The sequence below is a fragment of the Vidua chalybeata genome, chromosome 1 (assembly GCF_026979565.1).
Source record: "Vidua chalybeata isolate OUT-0048 chromosome 1, bVidCha1 merged haplotype, whole genome shotgun sequence".
Lineage (NCBI taxonomy): Eukaryota > Metazoa > Chordata > Aves > Passeriformes > Viduidae > Vidua > Vidua chalybeata.
In genome coordinates, this window is record NC_071530.1 from 20,378,773 (window position 1) to 20,404,154 (window position 25,382).

At 37.4% G+C, this 25,382-nt stretch overlaps 1 protein-coding gene across 1 annotated transcript in view; it reads right to left on the reverse strand.

Annotated features, from left to right (window-relative positions):
* STAM (signal transducing adaptor molecule) overlaps positions 1 to 17,053 on the reverse strand; it is a 33,317-nt gene extending 16,264 nt beyond the window's left edge. The window contains exons 1-2 of the mRNA XM_053935207.1: positions 16,600 to 17,053; positions 6,068 to 6,152 (exon numbers count right to left, since the gene is read on the reverse strand). Coding sequence (XP_053791182.1) covers positions 6,068 to 6,152; positions 16,600 to 16,639 — 125 coding nt within the window. The 5' untranslated portion in view covers positions 16,640 to 17,053. The remainder of the gene's footprint in view (positions 1 to 6,067; positions 6,153 to 16,599) is intronic.
* Positions 17,054 to 25,382: the final 8,329 nt, after the last annotated feature.

The following is a 25,382-nucleotide window of genomic DNA, read 5'->3' on the forward strand; positions in this document are numbered from 1 at the left end:
CCAATAATTTCTAAAAAAACCCTGTTAGACAATATACATTGAAGTTTCAAAACAATTAAATATAGAATTCAAGTCTTAGCTATGTTGTGGTAGATAGAAATCTATGTTGTGGTAGATAGAAATAACATGAAAAGCAACTTCAACAAAGAATTTGAAAGGGGACTTCAGAAAGTTTAGCATTAGATTTAAAATGATGACTTTCTGATACTTTGTTCCATCTACAAAGTAGTGGAAAGCTGAGCCAGGCTGAAGTAGGAATTACCAAGGGCATACAATCACTATGTGTTGAATAGCCCTGGAAAGATAACCCTGGAAGAGGGTAAGTAGAGAAGGAGGAAAAGAGAAGGTAAATCTAAACTAAGAGGTTTTACACACTTTTGGAGTTTACATTTATAGCATGGTTGTCTTTGGAAGCAAAAGTATTTTTCTGTTGAACTGATATCCAAAAACTAACATGAAACTCAGGTATAAGTTACACCACTGCTTGGCTATACTATATTTGGCAGTGTCTACATTTTACAGAAATGTCCACCTCATATTTAGTGGCACTAATTATAGAAAGTGCTGTCACACAGCACAAGTACATATCATTCAGTGTATACCTTCACATACCAATTATTACAGATGAAGGCTTTAAGGCAAGTACTACCTTTTATCTATTAATTATCCAAGACTTCTCATATGTTCACTTTAATTGAGAAAGAATACAGGCTAAAATTGTTAGAAATAACTACTTTCTTTAACCATTAGTTTATGAGTAAGATTAACAATGTGATATGATTGCAAGCTCAAAAAAGTACTTGCCCATTGTGAAACCAGTATTTATAAAGGCAGAGTGCAGGATCAAGAGCTTAGCAGCTCAGGAACAGGATCATAAGCCTAAGATTTTTTTTTACAAAGGAATCCAGAGTCTTATTAAAAGTAATAAGAAAGCCTCAAAGCCAAATGATCATCCACATGTCTCAAGTACAATCTACTTGTTCATATATTTAAAAGAAATTATCAACATTTGAGTGTTAACTGTTTTTAAATATTCAAATGTTTAAAATAAGAAATCTTTTGGTTACATGTAGGTAAATAAAATAATCCAGGTGTACCAATCTTTAGTCACACAGAGTAAGAAAACCTATTCTAGACAAGCCTGTAATTCTTATTTTTAATTCTAATTAATTCATCTAATTAATCTAATTTTTACTTCTAATTAATTCATCTAATTAATTAATTTAGTGTGAAAATTATGAGAAGCACTATGCAAAACAAACAAGAGGAAAGCATGCATTCTGTGAGTGTAGAATTCTATCTACTTATTAGGCATCTCTCCAAATAGTACTATACAAATATTTGGCCACTCCAATGATGCTATGATCATAATTTCAGAGGCACCACAATGCGTGGTAATAACAAATAAATAGGGTGAAAATATGGCAAGATACAATAAAAGCTATGTATCACATGTGGCATTATATAGTATCATATACCAATTCACATGGAAAATACTCATAATGAATTTCAGGTTTAGTTTTAGAAAGTAGAAAAAAATTCTGATTGTATTTTATTTAACAAGGACACAATTAGCAGCATTTGTAATCTAAAATACTACTCTGCACAAAACATTTCAGATATGTTCAAGAATTTATTGTTCATTTACAGTCTAAGGTAACTCTGTGGGACTCAGCTTTTGTCTTTGGTCCTTCAGAACCAGGCTGGTCATAAAGCTTCCTGGTTGGCCTGCTAGGCATGCACTGCAGTTACAATGTAAAATGCTACTGGGATTGCATAATATGAGGGGCAAAAAATGGAAGACACATCAGAAAAACTATAAAGTAAGCAATTTTGCTGTTCTCTCTTGCATGAACAGGCATAAAAACAACCAAAGAAGAATCAGCTAACCAGAATACTGCCTTGCTGAGGCAGTGATTAATCCTTAAGGAATGAAGACAAAGTTAGGCAAGCAGCAATATGGACAAACCATTTCTCAATGACAATTTCTCCAATACCCACCCCCAACAGAGAGTGCTGTAATGAGCATTCCTATTTTCTCAACCCTTGGTGTAGCCTCTCAGCCACTGACTTCATTTTTTTCAGCCATCATTTTTTTTATTAAGTAACTTTTCTGGAATCAAACTGAAGTTGTGATAGTTTCAATGTAGACTGATATGTTTCATGAAATAAACAGTATAAGAGTCTCAAAGCCAAATGTAAAGCTGATTACAGTTAGGAACTGGCTAGCACTGAAATGACTGAATAAAGGGGAGCATCTTTGCTAAAATATATCATACCTGTCCAATTGATTTTTCCCTTTAGTCTGTTTAATGAACCATTCAAATTTTATGTTATTTTATTCTGAGATGATAAACTATAGATTCAGTTTTGTAAGCATTTTCATTGCAGAAAAGCAACACTATGCAAAAATCAATACCTTTCCTGTAGTCAGATTTAAAATGTCAAATATACAATCACAGAACATCCTGAGTTGGAAGGGACCCCCAAGGATCATTGAAGTCCAACTCCTGGCCCTGCAAAGGACAGCCTCAAGAATCACATCATGTGATTAAAAATTTTAAATTTTTTTAAATAAACAAGTTTTCAAGAATGCTGTACAAAACTAGGAGACAGAGAAGGAATGCCTCTACCAGTAAAACCTTTGCTTTAATCATGTTTCTATGCTGAAAAGGCAACTTGCTCATTGAGCAAATATTGGCAAAAAACAGGATGCAAACAATGTGATGTCCAACTGCCGAGCTGTATAAGTTCCTAAAGGAAATTCAGAGATTTAAAAAAGTGTTGTCTCATCATTAGACAAATTTTAGATCATCTAAGAACCTGATATGCGAAATGTGCAGGAAATGTTAAGTCTGTACTACATAGTGTAGTATTTCATATAGGCTATGACCTTGTAAACAAGTCATATTGTTGAAAATATTGACGTATTTTCTGTCTTTCCTGTGTTTTCTATAAAAATTCTAATAGCAACTCTGAATTTGAAATTCACAAAAAAACAGAGAATGTACTCAAAGAGAGGCATTCAGTGGACTTCTAACTTGCTAAAACTCTGTTTTAGTTGTTTGGATTAAAGAAAGCAAGATAACATTTTCAGCAATTTGTAATTCTCAGTATGGAAAGTATTACAGCATAAAAAATAACAGTAGTAATTATGTTATGGAACTGTAACTAATTTATCTTATGAGAAAATGCAATATCTTTGTAGCATAACAGGTTTCCAACAATTAATCTGGATACCAATAAGTTGGCAGACAATGTGCTATACCAGAAGTGCTGGTGTATTTCTAGGCTGCTGTGACTTCAGGTGTAAGGCAATCTAGATCTAGAACACTGCAGGATGCAATAGAGCTTACAGACTAGTACAAAGAAAATCCACAGAGATTTTTGTAAGCTAAGCTTCTGCCAAGAACAGTAACAAACAGCTTGTACTGGAGCAGAATTGGTTAAAAGATTAAAGCTGATCCCAGTTAAGAAGACTTGCATCCTTGTCAGAGGAACTTAAAACTGCAGGAGAATTTCAAACAGCTAAGCATATCTCATTTGAACTTCTTAATGGGAAACACTGTCATGCTTTACCTTGCTACTGCATGACATAATCCATTAAAAACAAAGAAAACCAACTCTCAGCAAGTTTTAACAGAATCTGAATTTAAGCAATAAGTCAGCTAGCAGCCTATTACAAGCAAGATAAATATTACAAAGGTTAAAGTCACACTTTTCTTTTATAAAAAAAAAGATTAATAAACACACAAAAGAAAAATACCAAAACCAACACAAACCTCACAAATCCTAACAGGAATTTAGCTGCACATCACCAGAAGATCTCTAGCTTTGTCTGTATTGCTGTCTCTTACAGCTACACACATTCAAGCACTGCTCAGGCTATGTTGCTGTGAGACTAAATTTCATCTGTGGAAAGGCTTTCAGTGATTAAATAGAATACTGAAACATTCAATAATATAGTTACTGTTACAAGCTTGGCATCAACGTGCTCAAGGAATAGAAATGCAGTTTTACATATAAAGACTAATATAAAACATGATTAACAACTTGCCAGCTGTTATCTTAACTACAGTTATACACAACAGCACAGAAGTCTCAATGTGCTGTGCTATTTTTATGTTCTCCTCCAGAGACCATCTCTAATCCCAAGGAATAAGCTTATTTGCAAACCTGTCCTTTGGAACAAAAGTCCCAGGTGGGACTGTGCTGTCTGGCATCTCATACTGCTCCTGGCAGTTCTACAAGGCAATCAAAGTCATTCTCAGAGAAGCCTTCCACAGCATCAGTGGCAAAACTTTCTTCTTGAGTTTGCTCCATTCCTAAATTTTTACAAGAAATGCTTCGAGAAGGTGTATTTAAAACATTTCCAAGTCCTAATACTACACTGACTGAAAGCACTATAAATACACTGAAATTATGTCTTTAAACTGTATTTTTTAGTTGCTAGTTCAAATCATACTTTATCTTTTCATGTCCAAAAATAAGTTCATGCATAAATTCTATGAATGAGCTCAGTAAATGGAAACATTTCCAGCCCATATTAAGATGTGTTTAATATCACATCTCCAAAATGTACATTTTTCAAAGCCCTGCTGACAGAGAATAGCTTCTGAAAACAAGGAGAAGAAACACAAAGCCTTGTTGTTTTCTGTAACAAAGACACTGGTGGTCTGATGGAAAGAACAATGGAGGGCAGCAGATGCTTCATACCTTGGTTTTAGCAAATTTCTGACATACAGCTGAAGCCTTTGTAGTGTCCTTATCACACAGCTGGTGAAATATGGGCTGGATAAAGGTGGGTGGAAAACTGGTCTCCTAGACTCAAGGAGTTGTCACCTGTAGTGCAAATTCCAGCTAGCAGGTAGTATCCTTTAGGGATTTCTGCTGGGAGCAACAGTACTCTCAGTAACTTACTGACCAGAGTGAGTTGAAGGGGAACAATCAATATACTAGAGGCCGTGGCTAATGTTCAGAGGCACCTGGACAGGCTGGAGAAATGGGCAGGCTGGAAGTTCAATAAGAACAAGGATAAGGCATTGCATTTTAAATGAGGCCAGGAGCTGACCACATGAAAAGCAGGAAATGATCTGCAGCTCCTATTGGGTGAGAGGTGTCAGCAGTGCAGCCTGACAGCTAAGACAACCCACCACATCCCAGCTCAAAGTACTGGTCAGCACAACCAACAAGGTCAGGAAAGTGACCCTTTCCCTCCATTCTGCACTTGTAAGATTGCATCTGGAGCATTTTGTCCACTTTAGTGCTCCCCAGTGCAGGAAGGCTATTTACACACTGCCCTAAGTCCAATGGATAGCTGCCAGGATGGTCATGGAGGGTCACATACAAGGAAAAGATGGGAGAGGTGCTTTCAGCTTTGAGAAGAGCAGCCAAAAAGTGGGGCTTACTGCTTTCAAAAACCAATTAATCAGAGTATACACAGAACATGCAGCCAGATTCCTTCTTAGAGCTGCACAGTCACAGGACAAGATGCAATAGACAAGTTGGAATAGTAAAAATTGCAAAGAGATTGCAGAATTATTTTTTTATTTCCTTACTTAGTAAGTAGAACTAGTTAAATACTGAAACATGTTGCCTACAGAAGTTGCGGAACCTTTGACCTTGGAGGCATTCAAGACTCGACACGGTCCTGAGCAACCTGATCTAATTAGACCTGTTTGAAGCTGGGGGGGTTGGACAAGATGACCTCTGGAGGTCACTTCCAACTTAGATTATGATTGTGTAAGAAAAATGCCTCATGAAGCCTCCTGGGTTTACAGTGATACTGCTAAAACATATCCATTTATTTTATCTGTTACACTGGCAAAAAGCTGCTGTACACAAGTCCTAATTTTAACGCATCAGGCAGTATCTCCAAAGTACGGATGGCAAAATATTTCAGCAGAAACCCCATACATTTTCCTTTTACTTGTAATCTATTTAAGTTAAATTCAGCTGTTGCAGAAGTTTATAAAATATAACAAAAAATTAATTCCTCTCACCTGGGTATGAGACTGAAATAACAGAATTAAAAATATTTGGGGACGAAATTCCTGACGTTACTTACCCTGTGCGTGACTGTCCAACTTTATCACAGATGTCTAAGATGAGGCCCCAGTCTTCTGCAGTGTTCATCTCACTGGTTGCTTTCTCTGATAAAGAAAGTATAAGTAAATCAAAATAAAACTTTTTTAAAAATTTTAAATTGTCAACAAAGATGTTGAAATATTACCTCTTTGTATATTTCTAAATGTATAAAAAATCCTATACTTAATAAAATTAATATATTAACAATGTTGCATCTAATTATTTTTAATTTTCTGATGTTCACTTGTGACTATTAATTTTAATTAATAGGCAAACATATTTAGGGGTTGTTTTACTACATCATAAAGATGCACACAGAACATGAAACAAGAAGTATAGCTACCAACAGATTTTTTTTTCCATTTGAACTATAAAGTTTGATAGGATATACCCAAAGCATTGGTTCACTGTTTGCAGAGTCAGATACAACTGAATTTATCACCTTCCCACACATGAAGTGCTGTGTCTTGCATTTCCTTTAATATATTACATCTCAACAAGAAGGAATTAAAAAGTCATCATAATCATTAAACTTCTATATTTCCATTCTTATTTTTGCCTTGGATTATATATTTCACTGTTTCTTTTCAGCTATAAAGACTGCTAAACCAAAATTAATCTCAAAGAAGCCATTGTGACTCTTCCTTCCACATTTTTTGAGTAGGACAAGAGTCCCTGGTGAAGACTAAAGAAATAGAGAGAGGAGGTAAAGAAGAAATAGATTCAATGTCAGAAGAAAAAATAGATTCCCTCCCTATTTGTCCCCCACAAAAGCTTACTTACAGTAAGTATAATAATAAATAAAAGCATTAAAGGAAACTGAGCCTTACACTGCAGCTCAATAGAAGATTATCTAAACACAGATCAGCTTAGGACTGGAGAACATAAGGGAATGTACATGTAGTTTTCATTAGTAACCAAACAGTAGGACAATAATACAGAAACTTTGTTTCTCATTCCTGCTTCATCTGCAAAACACAAAATATGCCTCAGCAGTGAGTACCATCTTTCAGGGAGCATCTCGGACTACTTAGTTTTATGAAAAGAACCAAAGATTTCCTATAAAAACTTAACTGCCAGGAAAGATTCATTATCTAGATTAGCACTGGCAAAATTGCAAAGACAAAGCAAAACATCTAACCTCCAAAACAAAGGATTATTCATATCAAAGTTGATGGCTTTTCTTATGAATGAGTTTCTGTGTCCTACAAATTGATGTAGGTTACAGTTAATTCATGTCTTAATTCAGAACAAAAATGCAGAAAAGCAAAACTATGTTTATGTACTCCCAACACATTTCTGAGGAAAAATTCAACACTGACATATATACAACTGAAATGATAACACATCAGCTATACTACCAGATGCAAGGAAAAGAGCAAAACAGTGTAGGGAAATATGAAATGGAAGTTAGTTACAATTCTGCATGTTCTCTCAGATAAAGTAGAAGGACATTACCTCTTCTCTCTAAACCCTATCAGAAAACTTGTTTGATTAGAACAAAGCATTCATAATCAACAGAAATATCAAAAATTATGGTTAGACAGCATGCTAACATCTAGCACTAAGATATGCCAGCAGATCAACGAACCACTTCATTTTCCTTTCAGTCTGCTCTTGTTCCAATGCATGCTTATGACTAACAATCATAGAAATTTGTGATTTTCAGGTAAGACACTTGAACTCAATACCTTGCATGAACCATCACAGACCAAGGCAGACTTCTGAAATTGCAGTCTATGTACACAGCAGCTGTTCTGCTCCAAAGACTGCCTCAACTCTGCAGCACCAGAACTGCTGTTTTGAAACACAGAGCCTGAGTTTCCTACACTGTGTTCCTCAGACTGAAAGCAGCAGATAAGCACAGTCCAGAGACACACAAAACAGACCACATGGAGGCAGTTTACTTCCAGGACTCCACTGCTTCAGTTCGTTCCCAGTTCTAGTGGAGCTGGACCAGCTCCAGTCAAAGAGTGCCTGCACAGTTCTCTCCAAAGCCTTAAGTTCCTGCCAGGCTCCAAGCTCACACAAGGAGCTCACAAACCCAGACTGGTCACTCATGCCTAATGCTGCACTTCAGTTAGCACATCCTTTAGCAGAGAGATGAACAATCCAATGGAACTGAAACCTTGGTTTTTTCCACTGTTCTACATAACAGACAGTCGTCTGTATTTTTGACAACAATTGATCCTTCTTTCCCCACAATGTCAACAAAGAGAAATGACATAGCAATCGGTTATGTCTTCTACAAACCAAGGAGTAAACTACTAATGCACGTTTAATGTTTTAATATAACAGCAAACTGTGCTTTATGCTAATTTAAATACTTTGGCTAAAACTACAAATAAGATAGTGATTGATGAAATCCCCAATCCACATTAACCACACAGATTATAGCCTTTATTTTAATTCTGAATTAGAACATTTTGCAAATCTATCCATGAGTACAATTACAAGTTTTTTGCTATGACCACGTTCTTTCTTGTCAGTCGAAGTTAGTCCTATAAAAAGTACCATTTGTTTGCAGTGCCTTCCCCTAGGACATTTCCTCCACCAAAAAACACTAGATAGTATCTTGGTAAATTTCAGCCTGAAACCAAGTTTCACTGTATACTTTCAGTCTTCTGTAGTAACAATCAACCAATAAAACAATCAGATAATAAAATTAATGGTAAGACAGAAAAAAAATTGCCTCTGGAGTTCTACTTAAATTCTGCCTCAGACAAGGGAAGTTAAAAGTTAAGAACATACTGAGAATGTTAGCAGCACACTGTCTGAGCTGACTGTCCACAAAAGGCCACTTACTAATGCTATGCCAAACACAAAGGAAACAGGACTACATCACAGCTCTCTTCCACGAAGCTCTAAGTCAAGGCATTGTTTTCTGAGCACAAGCAAAGCCTACAATTGAACATAGTAATTTTAAGCAGTGCAAGACTGTACAATCTTATGTTGCATCAGGTTAATTTGTAGTAATTAATAGTTATTAGTAATCATAATTACTATTAATAGTAGTTAGTAAAATAGCAGTTTTAAATTTTTTTAGCTGTTTTTTCCTTGAGGGTTTTTTTCATTACTTGCCTTTACTGCTCACCTTTATTTTTTCAGGAGTTTTTAATATCCTTTCTTACCAGTAATTCCATAAAGACACACATATTCGTAAAAGTCATACTTTCAGAGGAAAACAATAATTGGATCTATGAGCTCTTTGGTCAAAAACAACAATGATCAGGCACAATATAAAAATACCTTTCTAAATTATTTCAACAATTTATTTAGTTCCTAAAACAAACACAAAAGAGACAAAAAAAAAATATCATTTTTGGCCACTTTGCAAGGCACAGATCTTGGAATGACTAGGCCTCTCTCCTTATACTTCCGCATTCAGAACACTAGTCATAGTGGGTCAGACCAGTTCCATCTTGCCCAATATTCAGTCTCTAAAACATATATTATACCTCAACCAGACACCTAGGAAAACATAAAAGAGAACAAGGTAAGCATTAATTGTACTTCCCTACCAACACACCTTTTAGTGACCAACAATTTGCAGCTTCATAACTCCTGAGTCAGAATTGGTGCTCCAACCACACAAACATTGTCATAAATCACACAGAGAACAAATAAAGCATTCTGAAGCAAAATGCACCTTGTCTGATGGAAATCTCAGCTGTGTTTGTATCCTTAGCTTCTCAATAATTTGTAGACTATAATGTCCTTTAAATAAAGCACCTACATGCTGAAACCATTCTTTCAAATATATATTGTACCTTTTTTTGTGGCACTGAATAGCAACTGCTTCTAAGGAAAACATCATTCCTCATTACAGATGCCATAGACTCTCACTGAAATACTGTACCTAAAATCCAGAAAACAGAGTTACAGCTATTGAATGAGAAGCCAGACGAAAAAGATCAAAATATATGAGTTTAATTACTTATGCATTGGTTGAAAGCACACAGGCTATTGCATGGGCTCCTTTGGGATACCTAAATCACCCTGCCTCTCCTTGTGTCATAAGGTTCATTAAGTGTGTTGAGGCCTCATTTCCCTCTAATTTACACAAATCTGAATGCTTGGAGCATTGATAAAATTCTGTTTACTCCTCTGGTTCTGTGCAGTATTTATAAATTATAAGCAAAGCAAAAAATATTTGCACTGTGATTCTATTTGAAGTTCCCTCTTACATACAAAACACAGTTACAGTTGATTATTTTAGGACAGAAGAAAAAAAAAAAACAAAACCCTTTTCTCAGAAGAAAAAAAAAATTCCTAAAATGCATGCCTGTCCTAAAGAAATTTATCATCAGATTTACAAAGTACTATTAGACAGAAGAAAGGTAGTGCATGCTGAAAAAAATCCATTGCCAGATTTAGTGGTTGATGCTTTAGGTGCTGGTAAAAGGAATATAAATATTGCTGCAGATTTGCCATGGAAATATGTGCTAGTCATTTGATTTCTCTGCCTTAGTTCTGCATCTTAACAATAGCATTTTACTGCCTTATTAGAAATTTGCAAGAGTAAAACTCTCATGACTGTTCGGATACTGCCGTGAACCACATAATGCATTTCTTAGAGCAGAAAACTTAGTGACTATACATTGCTAACATCATTTTCAGAGGGAGTTCCTGGCAGAATTGAGCTTCCTAAGCTTCAGTTTTTACTGAAGTTTATTTTGAAAGAAAAACCCAAGTCTAAGAACTGAGCTATTTTTCTGCAACAATTTTTAAAAGATGTTAAAACTAGTAGAATTTCAAGAAATAACAAATTTAGATCAAAATATCCTCAAACCCAACACTTAAAATGTACATCATTTGAAGCAGTTAAAACAAGTAGCAGTAAAAACTGTCAGAAAATTCTACCAATATAATGTTTTCAACCATCCTACTTATTATTTGCTATTACTCTATTCATGGATGTAACATCATTTTCACAGTTGGACATCATTAAAATGAAATACTGAAGTTGTAAATTCAATTACAAAGAGACAAATGGCTACAGAAAGTCTTCAAAATAATAGCTAAGGAAAGTCTTAGACTCATATTACAACCACTTTCTAGCATGATGAAAAATCCTCAAAAATCTGTTATATTATAAATAACACAGATTTAATGAAAAATTCAACACTCTCCTAAGCCTTCTCTTCTGCTCAAAGTTTTCTTTTCTTCACATGGCTAAATAAAGAATTCCCCTTCCCTATGAAATTGCAAACACTAAAATTCCAAAGCAATATAGTTTGAATACCCATTAGAGAATGAAAGTGACTGCAAATTTTTCTTTCTTTTTGCAAGGCACTTGCTGAGAAATTTGGATTACATGCCATTCCACATCAGTGAAGTTAAACACACTTAGGTTTTGCTCTTTTTTGTCTGTTAAATAAAAAGAACAAATACATTTGTTGGACCATTCTACAAAAGCCACCACTTGAATATTAACCACTTTGCATTTCACTAACATGCTCAGAACTTCACACGAAGAATACATCCAACCAGATTTTATTTTGACAAGACTGCAAATAACCCCTAACAGGCAATGACACCATAGAGAGAAAGTTGAATTCCATGTACCATTAGCTTTGATCAAGCTATTAACCAGATTCTGCAGTTTAACTGTACATGTGCAGGGTTCCCAAGTCCTTCTGGGAGCATTTGTAGAAGGTGTCCTATGAAAGCTATGCAGCTGATCTGAGGCAAAGCAAACAGCAGTGACAGAAGCCACTTCAGCCCATTCCTTCAGAAAACCTTATAGGATCTCACCGTATTTAAGGTGGCCCAGCAAAAATGAGCATCACTCTGCTCAATGAACTGAGCAGAATAAAAGCAAAAGGATTCACAACCTGGTTTAAAAAGGCTGAAATTCTAAGACTAGCTGCGTAAAAATAATTTAGATGTTTAGATCTCTCATGCAAACCCTAACAAATCCACAGAACTCAAACTACCTTTCACCCAGAAATATTACAACACATCAGGAAGGTTGTGTTGTGTAATCACAACACATTAGAGATACACCAAAAGGATGAATAGTCTGTAAACAAGGTGTATCACAGGTATGTCATATGAACAAATGGTGCCAGGATATATTTGCAGAAGGCCACAAGCCAAGCCACAGTACAAGAAGCATTTCAGAAGGATGATTAGCAAGAAACTTAATGTTCCACATCAGTTACGCAATGTTGTTTTTATCAGTTAGAGGAATAGATTTTATATGTTGAAGATTTACTTTGAGTCTTCTAAATTTTGGTATTATAATACACATTGTCACAGCTGAAAGGAGAAGCACTTATGTGACTCCTTCCCTGGGAGGAAAGAGAATTACCAGAAAAGTACAGTCTTTCACTATGGAACATACTATGTTGGCTTCAAAGTGCCCAGCTGAACTGACAGCCTGCTAATTGATAGTGGAAAAGATTTTTTTTGTTGGCTGATATACTGAAGGGGTATTCCACTTAGTCTTATCCTGTCAGCATTGCCATTTTTCACTGAGGACCTATCGCCAAAGACATCTTTAAGTAAGAAGTTCCTGTTTTTCATAAATATTTATAAATTACTGAAAAGGGGGGTTGCTATAGCTCCTTTTCCACACATTTTCTACTCAGTCTCCCTGTTAGCTCACAGTTAATATCCTTTGTAAAACAAAGCTGAGACAAACAGTAGGCCAACTCAGGCAAAAAAGTGCCAGTCTCATGACAAGCTGAACCAATCCTTGGAATTCATCTTTCTTTGCAGCCAGATGTTAACTCATAGTCTGCAGTCTCCGTAATGATCTGGGGTCAAGAAACTCATCTATGACAATTTTCCCTTCTTTTGGCAAACCTGGCTGAACAAAAAAAGTTCAGCTCAGAGAGACATGTAATGGATGTTTTGAAAATGTTGACAAAGCAAGGGGACAAATCTAAACAACAATGAGTTTAAATAGCAAGAGGATTTTATTTCAAGAAATTGCACCATGTGAATCATGGTCAAACCATTTCTTACATTCTAAGAGCATCAAACTATAGGCTGATCATATGTAATTCAAGCATATTATTAAATATTTGAAGAGTCAATAGCATAAAATCATCAACAACTGTTGGAGTTAATAAAATATAGGGAAAATGATTACAAGTCACATCAAGTTCTACTATCTTACTAAACCACCTGCTTACTTTCCTATTACTGTAAATAACAAGCCTGAATTTCTTCTCAATCCTGTGCTGCCTCAAACCATCAGAGTAAGAATCAGAGTAACATCCAGAGCAAATGCAAATACCTTCATCCTTTACTGCATGTAAGGAAAAAAGAAAAAAAAACCCAACCCTCCCATGTTTTTTAACACCTCCTAATATCACGTGTGATTTCTGTGACACCTTATACCAGAACCTGAGTTACAGATTTTATTCTTGAGTTAATATCTAAATGACACTTGAGAACTGCTTTAGCAGTAAGTTCTTTATCAAACCTAGCCTAAGCACTGCTACATTACTAATAAGCCTGTCATGACAGATTAGTAGACAGTCTTTTGGTTCTTAAAGCAAATTTCACCATTATTTTACCTGAGTCAAACTTACAGATAAATCTGCATTTCTCAGGAACAACTCGCTGGGAAAAATTTTATGATTAAGGTTGAGAAATACAGCAGAAACAGAAAACCCATAAACCTAATAAGAATACTTTTAATTCTAACCCCTTAAATGGAAGATTAGAGTTTCTTAATTATACTCTCAACAGGCCCAGTTCTTGAAGATTTTTTTCTTTTTTTAAAATTACATTATTGTGTTCCTTACTTGGGCACATCATCAAAGGTTCCCCAGCTTGATTGTGAAAACTTGTGTCACCACTGATTAGCATCCCTTCCTGTTGAAATATTCCTAAATATGGTAAAAAAGAAACTTCAGAAAATGAAAAGTCTTTGGACTTCATCCAGAGATTTGGACTCTTGAGGATGACAATGGTTAATCTTCTCAAATCTCTGGGCATTCTTTAATATTATTAATTTAATAGCAGTCTTAAACAACATTCTTTAGCCAACTACACCTAGAAAAAACAGGCGTACAAAGTTGGTACAAAGGGTAAACTATTATGGATGACCAGGTTCCACTGCAGCAGCATGCTAACAGGACTAGCCAAGTGCTGCTAGCTGGCCAGACAAACTGAAAAATTTGTCCTGAAGGCAAGACATACATATGCTCCTCAAAATAATGCAAAACAATTTAGTTCCAGGTATGTTCTCTGCAATCCATTACCCTAAATGGTTCCAAAATAATTTCCAACTATTGCACAGTACTGATCAGCTGTTCAGTAGAAAAGAACGCACAGCTATCACTATACTATCAACTACACCAATGTCCAAATTCTTATGAAATTAAGAAAAGCTGCTGACTGCCTTTCTGCTTCAGGAATCTGATTTTAAAAAGAAAACTTTCTTGCTGGATAAGAACAAAAGCAGAGCACTCAACTTTCACTCACAGAAAACAAATGAAAAATAGCACTATATCTTGACAACTTATGAAGTTGTCAAGCACTATATAATAAAATAAAATAGCACTATATCTTGACAATCTTATGAGGCCTGCCAAAAAATTCATCCAGATAATAGCAAATTCCCAAAGGGCTCCAGAGAAGAAGAGCCCAGGGACGCTTTCCGGGAGACTTCATCATTCCCATCTCCCTGGCACAAATCCAGTTAAGTGATGGCTAAAGGCAGCAGGTTCCTGAAAGTAGGCTGTCACCAACTGAACAGCCTGCTGCTCCTTTAGTCTCCCTCAGGACACCATGAAAGGGGCCAAAAGAGGTTGTTTACCAGTGAAAATCAGCTCATTGCCCACTATCTGCTTTTCCAAAAATGATTTGGTACTGGGTGGTTATTTCTATCTCCTCATACTGTTTACAGAATAGCGCTTTTGAAAATTCTTCACTGTTGATCATATTAGGCAAGCACAGTAGGTAGGGGGCTGGCATCCTCTGCACCTAGAAAAGAGCAAATGAGCCACTGAAGTAACTGATGGGTGCTACTGCCCTGCCTTGAGACTCACAGGGCTGAGGAGCACATCCAGTGAACTGAGCTCTAGAGACACCCTTTCAAGCAGTCTGAGTTTTCCTGCCAGCAAGAGGCACTAGGAAGGAAAAAAGTGAACACCTGCCAGAACTGGAGCCTATCACTTTTTAATCTTATTAATTCAAATAAATCTCAAATAGTCCCCGGAAAACTGGCAAGCAGTACAATCTCTTCCTGCCTTTCAGCTGTCAAATAACACTAGAAGACAGCAGAACAACTAAGAAGAATTCTTTACTACTTTCCAAAATAAGTCAGTCAACTTTGCTACCAACAAAATCATTACTTGAAGCGCAGTCTTCAGCTTAAAAGTTAACAGTTCAAAATGAGAAGACCAAGCTATGTCTTATTTTGATGCAATAGACTAAGAATTTCTGATAACACACATACAGAATTTACGTCTCAGTACTTTGTTTATGCAGTAATCCTTTCTCCTGAAATGTTACATACTTTTCAAATGGTTCTGATTTGGTATTTCTTTGAGGAGCTGGAAGAATTGACTTGGAGCCTAAACGTCTGAAGATTGATAAACATTCAGAAACAATGTATCTGTAGTTGAAAGTTACAGCTTGTTTAACAATATTAAAGAAATTAGTTTCAAGAGACTTATACAATGTTACACTTCTGTAAGAAAACAACTCAGGGGTGTACTTAAGCACATAGGAGAAAAAGTCCCTTTATATTATGGGTTTCTCCAGACAAAGCCTTTATGGCTCAAAGCTAAAGAGATGTCAGCAGCAGGTCGAAAACAAACCATATTACAAAATCTCAAATAAAACACACAAAACTAATTATTAACTGTCTATATGTTATTTTATCTTCAGTTTCAACACATCAACATGAAGTACAATTTTTGTCAAGTAAAAGCCAGATACTTCCTCTCCATCTAGTCTGGCCTTGGAACAAGCAAGATGGGGATAACACCTGAGCTCAGCACATCAAATTTTACTTGAAAGGAAAAGAGAAAGCTCCCACAGGAATCTCCTTTAAAGAACTAAATACAAAACGCATTAACGATTTGCTCATGCCTGTCTGTGAAGCAACTGTAGATGGTGCTTTTTACTGCTCATCCTTTCAAAACCACTCTAGCGCGGACCTTTCGCACTACTTGTTTTGCTGTGCTGAATTACTCGTGCTGAGCAGGCCAGCTCGTCCCCCAAGAGCATCGCCGCGCTCGCCCCCGCGGCCCGCAAGGCCAGAAGGGCCCGCAGGGGCCCCGGCGCTACCCCCGGCCAGCTCCTGCCGCCCCCCCCGGGACGCGGCCCGGGCCGCTCCCGGCGCACCGCGGCCGCCGGCCCGCCCGGGCCGCCGCCGCCGCTCCCGCTTTCCGGCCGGGCGCCAGCGAGCCCAGCAGCGCAGGGCCGGGACAGCGGGCCGGCTGCCCGCGGGGGATGGAGCGAAAGCGGGTCGGAGGGCCGGCCGGCCGGCCGCGGGGTTACCTCGGGGAGAGGCCGGGCCGCGGCACCGCGGGAGCCACTCACCCACATCCTGATCGAAGGGGTTGGTGGCGAAAAGCGGCATGGTGGGGCGGGGGGCGGCCGCCCCTCCCGGCAGCGCGGCGGCAGCGGCGGCGGCGAGAGAGAGCAACCCTCGGCGGCGGCGGCGGCAGCAGCGGCTCCTCCTCCCAGCCCGGGCAGCTCCGCCGCCACCTCCTCCCAGGGCCGGGCGCCGCCTCCCGCGCAGCACGCCGGGAACCGGGGCTGGAGCGCCGCCGCCGCCCGGCCTTCCGCGGGGGCCTTGGCAGCAACGCCCGGCAGCGACACCCCGCCGCGGCCCGGCCCGCCCCACCACCCCAGGCGGGCATCTTGGCCCCGGCACGGCTACCCTAGGCGGAGGTTTATATTATTTAGTTACGTGGAGCTCTTTCCTCCCCCCCTGCTCGAGGCGAGCAGGCGAGATGGTTTTGTACCCAGACACATTTGCTTTCTATGGAATATTTTTGGAGCTTCCCTATATGTTGGTCTGACTGAATCTTTTCATTGGTAATGCCATGGTGCTTGTGACATGGGTTAGCCTGACGGCAAAGGGCAGGCTGGTGGTTATGCCAGTATCTCTCACAGCATCACACGGGAGCCTGACCAGTTGTCTGCGGTCACATCCCATGGAGGGCAGTAGCTATCAGCGGGTCACAGGGCCTGGGATATCCCGTGGCTTCTGGTTCTCTATCTTGGTCCTCCACTTTGTAAGCCTATATTGCTGGCTTCAGTGTGGTGTGTCCCACATTAACAATATGACTCATAGGATAAGACACGTTCTGCATATTCCTGCTGTCACATAAAACTGAAGTCATTATCCTTAAGGCCTTTTAGTACTGTTTGATTACTCTGAACTAGTTGGATTGCAAATTAAGTAAAACTAGGCTCGTGTATACACTTGGGGAAAGAGTCAGACACAGAGCAATAGGAGCATATCACAGGCGTGCAAACAAGAAATAAAAAAGGTGCTATGACTGTTTGCAGGGCAGAAACACTAGATGCAATCAATAGCACTAACCATGCTCAATAATGAATGCGATTTCATGCATTAGGCAGATTTCTGACACATCAAATGAAAACTGCGCACCAAGTCTCTTCCCACAAGGATTTACAATCACTAAGCACTTTGTTATTTTACTAAGGTTTCTTTCCCAGACCTCTAGTTCTGCTTCTTTACCTATCCATAGCAACTGTTTTCAGTAGCTAATGCAGGTCAGCATTGATCTGCTGTGTAGAACTGACTACTTGTAAGGAATTTAAATTTTTTTTTATTCTACCTCTATTCAACTACTAGATATTCTCAGAGGATGCTTTACCTCCTCCCCATTCATCATCCCCCATTATGTTCACAAAAGACGTATGGTAGATGTCCTCTGAGCCTGCTTTATCCCCTTTCTCATCCCTTCTTTCTGATCGGTTCAGAACTAATTGTAGGAATCCTTTCAAAACAAACAGAGCTTTTATTCAGTAGTCCTGCAGGAAGAGCTAACACAACACTTGGGAACTGGGGTTTTAGACTGCCTTCAGCCTAAAAGCATTCCAACCCAACTTTCCTTCCCAATACTCTACTGAACATTTTGAAAAAAGGCAGTCTATACCAGGAAGCTCCTTAGGGTTCTGTAATCATAGCTCATATTTTGATTCTGTAATATTTTTTTTTCTGTAGACACAGTGTGAAGTCCTTCCAAAACTCCATATTTTATTGTATCTCCCTCTTTTCCCTGTCTCGTGGCTCTAGCATTTTTCCATGGCACAGCGATGGCTGGTAGGTAGAGCACTCTCCCAGGAAGTGTAAAGTTTGCCCTCTCGGACATAAATGGCCATAGAAACCAGCTTTTCCAGCTTATATGTGAGTAGTATAATGAATATGCTATTAAGAACAGGTGTGTTAATCTATATGCTATTAATAAACAGGTGTGAACTACATCTTTACTGGATGTAGTTCAAAATGCTTGTATTATTTCCTACTGCTGCCTAAGTTAGCTATCTAAAAGTAAGGCGTGTAGATCAAAGGTACAGTCTCAAATTGCATCTAATTTTGGGGGATCTACAGCTGAAAGAGAATGTAGCAACACTGCCCTGTGCCCACAACTATGTGCTGCCACCACATTTCTTGTATTAGATTTGGAATTTGATCCATTTCATTTGTGGCTGCACAATCAGCTGATCCAGCTGAAAACTACCTCACTGCAGAGTTGAATCATGTCACACCTCTGACTCACCTTGGAATTAGATCAGACATGTGAAGAGGTGGGAAGGCACGGCTGGGGACAGTACTTCAGCAGTCTGGGTCAGGAAAAACAGGCATGTCCAGGGGATTATTCATCTGTTCTATTTTGGACCTCATTCTGAAGATGGCCTCTGCAACAGTGACTGTTGATTTCACAGATGAGTCTATCTGTCCAACAATTCTCTGACTTAGGGCTTGTCTCTAGACAGCCTTATAGCAAGTTTTAAGTAGAGTGGTTTTTTTTTTTTTTTAATATATGTTACTTTTGTCTGAAGTAAGCAGTCTCAGGTGACTGGTGCAGACATTTCTTTTTTCTTTGCACACTTCTCTTTTTATATAGTACTGTTGTTCAGATACAGCTAAGAGATCATAGAATGGCTTGGGTTAGAATGGACCTTAGAGGTAATCTAGTTCCAATCCCTCTGCCATGGGCAGGGACACTTTCCACTACACCAGGTTGCTCACACCCCTGTTCAATCTTTGAACCACTGCCAGGTTTGGGGCACCCACAATTTCTCTAGGCAATATGTTCCAGAGCCTCACCACCCTGACAGTAAATAATTTCTTCCCAATTTCTCATCTAAATCTACCCTGTTTCAGTTTAAAGCCATTGCCCCTTGTCTTATTGCTGTGTCTCTACAATGTCCTTGTTAAAAAGTTCCTCTCCAGCTTTCTTGCAGGCACCTTTCAGATACCAGAAGGCTCTCCCAGGTCCTTCCAGAGGCCTCCCAGAGCCTTCTCTTCTCCTGTCTGCACAGCCGTAACTCTCTCAGCCCATCTCAATAGCAGAGCTGCTCCAGCCCTCTGATCATATTCATGGCCTCCTCTGCATTCATTCCAGTGGGTCCACATCCTTCCTATGTTGGGGTACTCAGAGGTGAATCCAGTACTCCAGGTGGAGTCTCATAAAGGCAGGTATTCAGTTAATTTCCAGCATAACACACTTCCTGGATTTTAAAGATGTGACATACATCTAAATTTGAATAAGTGTTTTATTTATGTTGTTTGTTTATATATTTCATTACTTTTTTTTTAAATTGTGACAAGAGTTTATCCATATGAAGGCAAATTCTGGATTCTGATGATACACAATTATTCATTTCTCTATAGTCTTCAGTAGGAAAGGATACCTAAGAGGAGCAACTTGTAAATAACAATCTGCTGGGGAAGTTCTAATGTTCTTTACAATCACTCAATTGACACCCATGCTTGCATTAGACAAGCATTAGACAAGCACTTTCTTAAAATAAGGTAAAGCCATTGTAGACATGGAGGTCCACTGCAGCTCCAGTTTGCTGGGATAGTATTTTATTTGTCATGCCCATTTAATTTAGCATATCTTAGTTTTGTAGCTGCTGCATTGTAAAAATAAGGTATATGATGCCAGGAAAAAGTCAGGCCAGTACACTTCTAGCAAGGAGACAGATATGAAGAACAATGATTGTCTCACAAATCGGTCCCACTGACCTTTATTTTAACTGCATTTTCATTATAGTCCACTGTGTACACTGCTTTTGGAACTGGAAGCTGTGAAGAAAGGATAATCAAAGGAAAAGATAAAGGCTCAGAATACAGCAAGTGCCAGCCATCCATTTAATCACACCTTTTGTCTTTGACAGGGCAAGTACAAAATGTTTTGGATGGCTTACAAGAAGCTGTACTGCATAACGATATGATGATATGATGAAGACAAAATTTTTCCCAGTTACAGGGCACACGTAGATGCTTTAGCTACTGGACCACAGTGATTTACTTCCCATCTATAACCTTACTGTATATGTCCTAATATTTTGCAAGTGTCCAAGCAGCATGGCTTACAGTAATCTTATCTATTCCATTATGTATAGAGAAAATATATAAAACATATCAATACAGTTAGTCTGGTGTCTGCTGTTAGGAAATCAGGCTAAAATTATTTAATTGTCCTGTTTTCCTTGTTATTTATGAAGTATGCAAGTAGGATTATATGAAGCATATAACTGGAAATCCTTCAAACCCATGTAATCTTAGAACTAGGCAAAGATCCTACTAATAAATTTTATAAAATAATTCATTTTGCCCTGACCACATTAAAAATTGTGATGTGCAACCTTCTAGTTAATATTTGCACGTGGATGCCAGAAACAAGGGTTTATATCTTCCTCAATCTCTCTGAATTCAAAGCAGAAATTTTAAAGCAACTCACATGAAGTAATATTTCATATATTTACACTGAAGTTTTGTTAAATTATTTTGGATAACAAGTTCATTGAAGTCAAACACAAAAATGTGTTTATGCTATTTGCTTGAGTACTCTTATGGTAATGTATTGTGATATACCCGTGAAAGGCAGATAACCTGTAAGGTGCTGGCTGCTGGGATCTCTGGGTGCCTGGGCTTCCCTGGGCATGCTAGCCAGAGCATCACTCTGTGCCAGCTTCCTGACACTGCTGTAGGGAACCACTTGTCCTGGTGCTTTTTTTGGCACAAACACCTGTTCTCAGTGTGGCCAAACTGACTACACTCAATATGGTCACCTTTTCATGCTGATAACTCAGACCAGTTTTCAACCAATGATAAGGTTAAAATTAATCTTTTTGTTCTCCACCGCTCTTTGAAGAAGGAAATAGAATTACTTCTACTGACCACAGCAGGCATCAGGCTGGAACACTACTCACTTGATAAAGAGCCCTTTTTAACTCAAGCTCTTGAAATAAAACTGAATCACAAGCTTAGATTGTGCATGCTCTAAAACTACTAATGGAAGTGGTCTCCTCTGTAGAGATTGTAGCTCTCACACAAGAAAGCTACCACTGAAATACACAGAAAATCAGAAGGAATTTTTAGTATTATTGAAGTGTGTTTTGTGAAATCCTGTGAAAAAATTTGCATTATATCTGTTGGGCAAAGTAAAAAAGCTTCTTTATAAGAAGAATATTACTTTTATTGTATAATATAGAAACGGGAATTTAAGAATATATTTATGCTACCAGTTAATTTCCAAAGTGTATATTATTTTACTCACATGAACAGTACAATTGAAGTTAATAGTACTAATTTCAGTTTTAATTGTTATATATATATACACACACAAAATTTGAATATTAAAGTGGAGTTAGCTTCTTGATACAGCCAGTCTGCAGTGTGCAAAGACTCCAACTGCGCAGATCTCATCATATCTAAAACATCCCATAAAGAAAATAATTGTTGTACAGAGTTCAAAAAACTCTGGATAAATCAAAAACCGCAGATAAACCAAACTCAAATGAGCAGGATAGCCATCTCCCTTTAACATGTGTTTGTTCTTCAGCACTGCAGTTTGCATTATGGTTTTGTTCTTGGAGAGGATTAAATAGAGCAATACACAAGGGCATCCCAGACTTAATGTGCTTATCAGAACATTTAATAAACCAGTAGGTTTCAGATATGTAGAATCAATAATTTCCATACAAAAAAAAATTTAAATATTCACACCAAAATTTTTGTATTTTTTTAATAGAAATATAAAATTCCACTTCAGGTTGTGTTCATAACATTTCTTTTCCTTCGCTAATTACTTAGCTGTACAGTCAGAGGCTTAATATGAATCATTTATTTTGTAATAGCAATGCAAAACTCCAACTGCTTCAGAAGTGCCAAATATGAGATCTTCTAGTTCTTCCCACAAGATTTATGCAATGCATTACACACCACATCTTTTGAAAGCATCTTCTATCAAATTCCTAGCATAGTAAATTAAAGAATAAATCTACGCACTTGGATGAATGCACAAAAAGACACACACAGTGTTGTTTAATTTAGACAAAATTCTGTTTACTTGCATTCATCCTTGAATATCTCATTGATTCCTACATACTATAAACCTAGAATAGTGTGCAAGTAATATATATAAAGTCTGTTCTCTAAACATGTTGTTCCTGCAGTGTGTTGGGAACATTAACTGAAGACAGGGCAGAAGGACAAGCAGAATCAAGCTGTTACATTTTTTAACAAATTCTTGACAGGATTTTAAGTTACTGTCTAACATTTAACTAGTTTGAAGTATAAAGGTAATTCTGCAGGATTCATATCAAGTAGTTCTTGAAGCATTCAATAGTAGATGACATTCCCCTGTGATCGTGGAGCTGATAAGTCATTATAATTTTTTCAGAGCACTACAATTTTTCATTCCATAGAAGTGTTTCCATATTGAATAGATAAATTTTGTAACAAAAACCCCAAAACACTGTAGAACATTTCATTAGATAGATTGGAAGTGAAAACCATTCAGCTTTATAAGGTTTTGAGTATCTGTGTGTGCAATAGGAATCTAGAAGTAAAATGTATAATAATATAAATCATGAAGAAGACCAAGAAAACCACTTATTTTTCTAGTAAGAGTAGAGCAGTGTTGATGACTTGGAGCTAGAGTAAATAAAGGTAAATTGCCAGGAAAAGTTAATTAATATGAAACACAATGATGCTCTCACCTACAACATAAAAGACCTTGATCCAACCGTCCTGAAATTTGTTGGAAAGATTGGTCTGTGTTTGAATAACAGCAAAGTTCACCTCAACTGATAAGCTACTCATAACTGATTTTAAAAGCTCATTTAGATAATGCAATTAATAAATAAGTTTATTCACTTCTATTGATTAAATTTCTGTATGTAAAGAAATTCTATCTTATTAATTATTTTGAGATTTTTGGGGCCCAAAAGGTGCTAGTCAAAGTTGAAATATTAGATTAAATAATTTTGTTACTATAAAAAATTATTTTTAATTAAGTAAAGGTCCTGTACTTAATGCTTTGAAAATAGCTGACACTTTATCAAATTTAAATAAAGACTTCAGAAAAGTAACCACAAATATATATATTGTAATTGACAGAAATAATGATTTAAAGAGTAACAATAGCAAAATTTATGAAAAAGAAATTACATTTCAACTAATTTATTGCAATTCCTGAACATGTAATTATAAAAACAGATCCGTAAAAAAAAATGTATTAACACAACAAATATGTTTTGAAAATGCTGCTGAAAAAATGTCACAGAGGAACTACTCAGGATATGAAGTAGCTACAGATTAAGGAATAAAATATCTCCATGGATTAGAACGTGGGAGATGGAAACAAGGAGCAACTTTATTAAAGCAAAATTACAGCAGTTTACGACAGTTCTGCAATATGTTTTGTGCTTAATACTTTAATAAATGTTTGGGAAACATAGCCAAATGGGGATGACAAATCTTGCAAATGGAACAAAATGCTTAGTTTATTTCAATACAAGAAAAGATTATGGGGGGATATTCAGAAAGTTTTCATCAATTGGGTGAATGAATGGTGTGATAGCAAGAGAAACTGTAAGCTTAATAGTAGCCACAATATTAAAGCAAACACATTGAGACGCTTATCCTTGCCACTGAGTTCTGAATTGACTAAATTAACTGAAGAGAAACCCAGTCATCATTACAGATAATGTGTGCATCCAAAATCAATAAAGCTGAGCAAATAAATAGGGGAAGGAAAGTAATACAGAATTCTAATGAGATTCTGAGCAAAAGCATGGAAAACATCCAAGAAGGGATTTAAAAATGGAAAATTTTTACTTCAGAAAGAAAATAGGATTTATTGCCTCAAATCAGCTGTGGAAAAATCTCAAAAGAAACACAGCAAAGGACAGCTAAAAGTAGTAAAAAATAAAAACTGATATTAAAAATTGGTATTGAGTCATGCCTTTCTCCATGTACCATAATTTAAGATAAGAAAATCTTCATCAGTTAATGAATTCATAAATTGGCAAAATCAAATGAGAAAAAAAACCCACTTTACTCATCATATGTGGTTAATTTTTGGTGCCTCTTTCATCACTACATTGTCAAAGCCAAAAAATTAAAATAGTTTGAATAGAGAAGAGGAATTCAAGTGGAGAAAACATGTAAGTAAAATAGCAGGAATGTCCAGAATTAAAATACTAAATATTGAAAATATTTTGGAAAACGAAACCAACTTATGTTGTCACATTGAGATGACATATAGGCTCAGCTTAACCTGTATTTGCAAAAACTTCTGAGTTGGGTCATTCAATCCTGTGTGTAAATTCTTTGTCTTGATTTTTTAACTACAGGATTCTCAAACTGGATTATATTTATTACTTGAGCACAAAAAGCATCCATGTATGCTATGGATGCTACATCCATGTGTAATATTGGTACCTAGAGTAATCTAAGAGCATATATAATGTGTTCTTTTGCCAACTACTCATTTTGCACATTATATGTTTGCTGTTGCCAGTGGGTGTGTGTTTTGAGGCTAAAAGATGAACATCTGCTTGTGTGCTTTGGTGAGGAGGGGGAGACTTAGGTTTTGTTTAGCACATCTGCTTATCTTTACATGAAGGCCCTCGACCTGAGACATCCAGGTGTCTTCAGCGTTGAAATACCCACCCCATTCTAAAGTAGACAGACTTGGACTCCTTAAATTCTACTGAACAAGTAGCATTTCAAAGATATCCCAACCCACTTTTGGAATTCTTCTGTCTGTATATGCCTGTGTCTGAGGTATGTGGGCTGAGAGGCCATGGTCACCATGCTTAGCTGT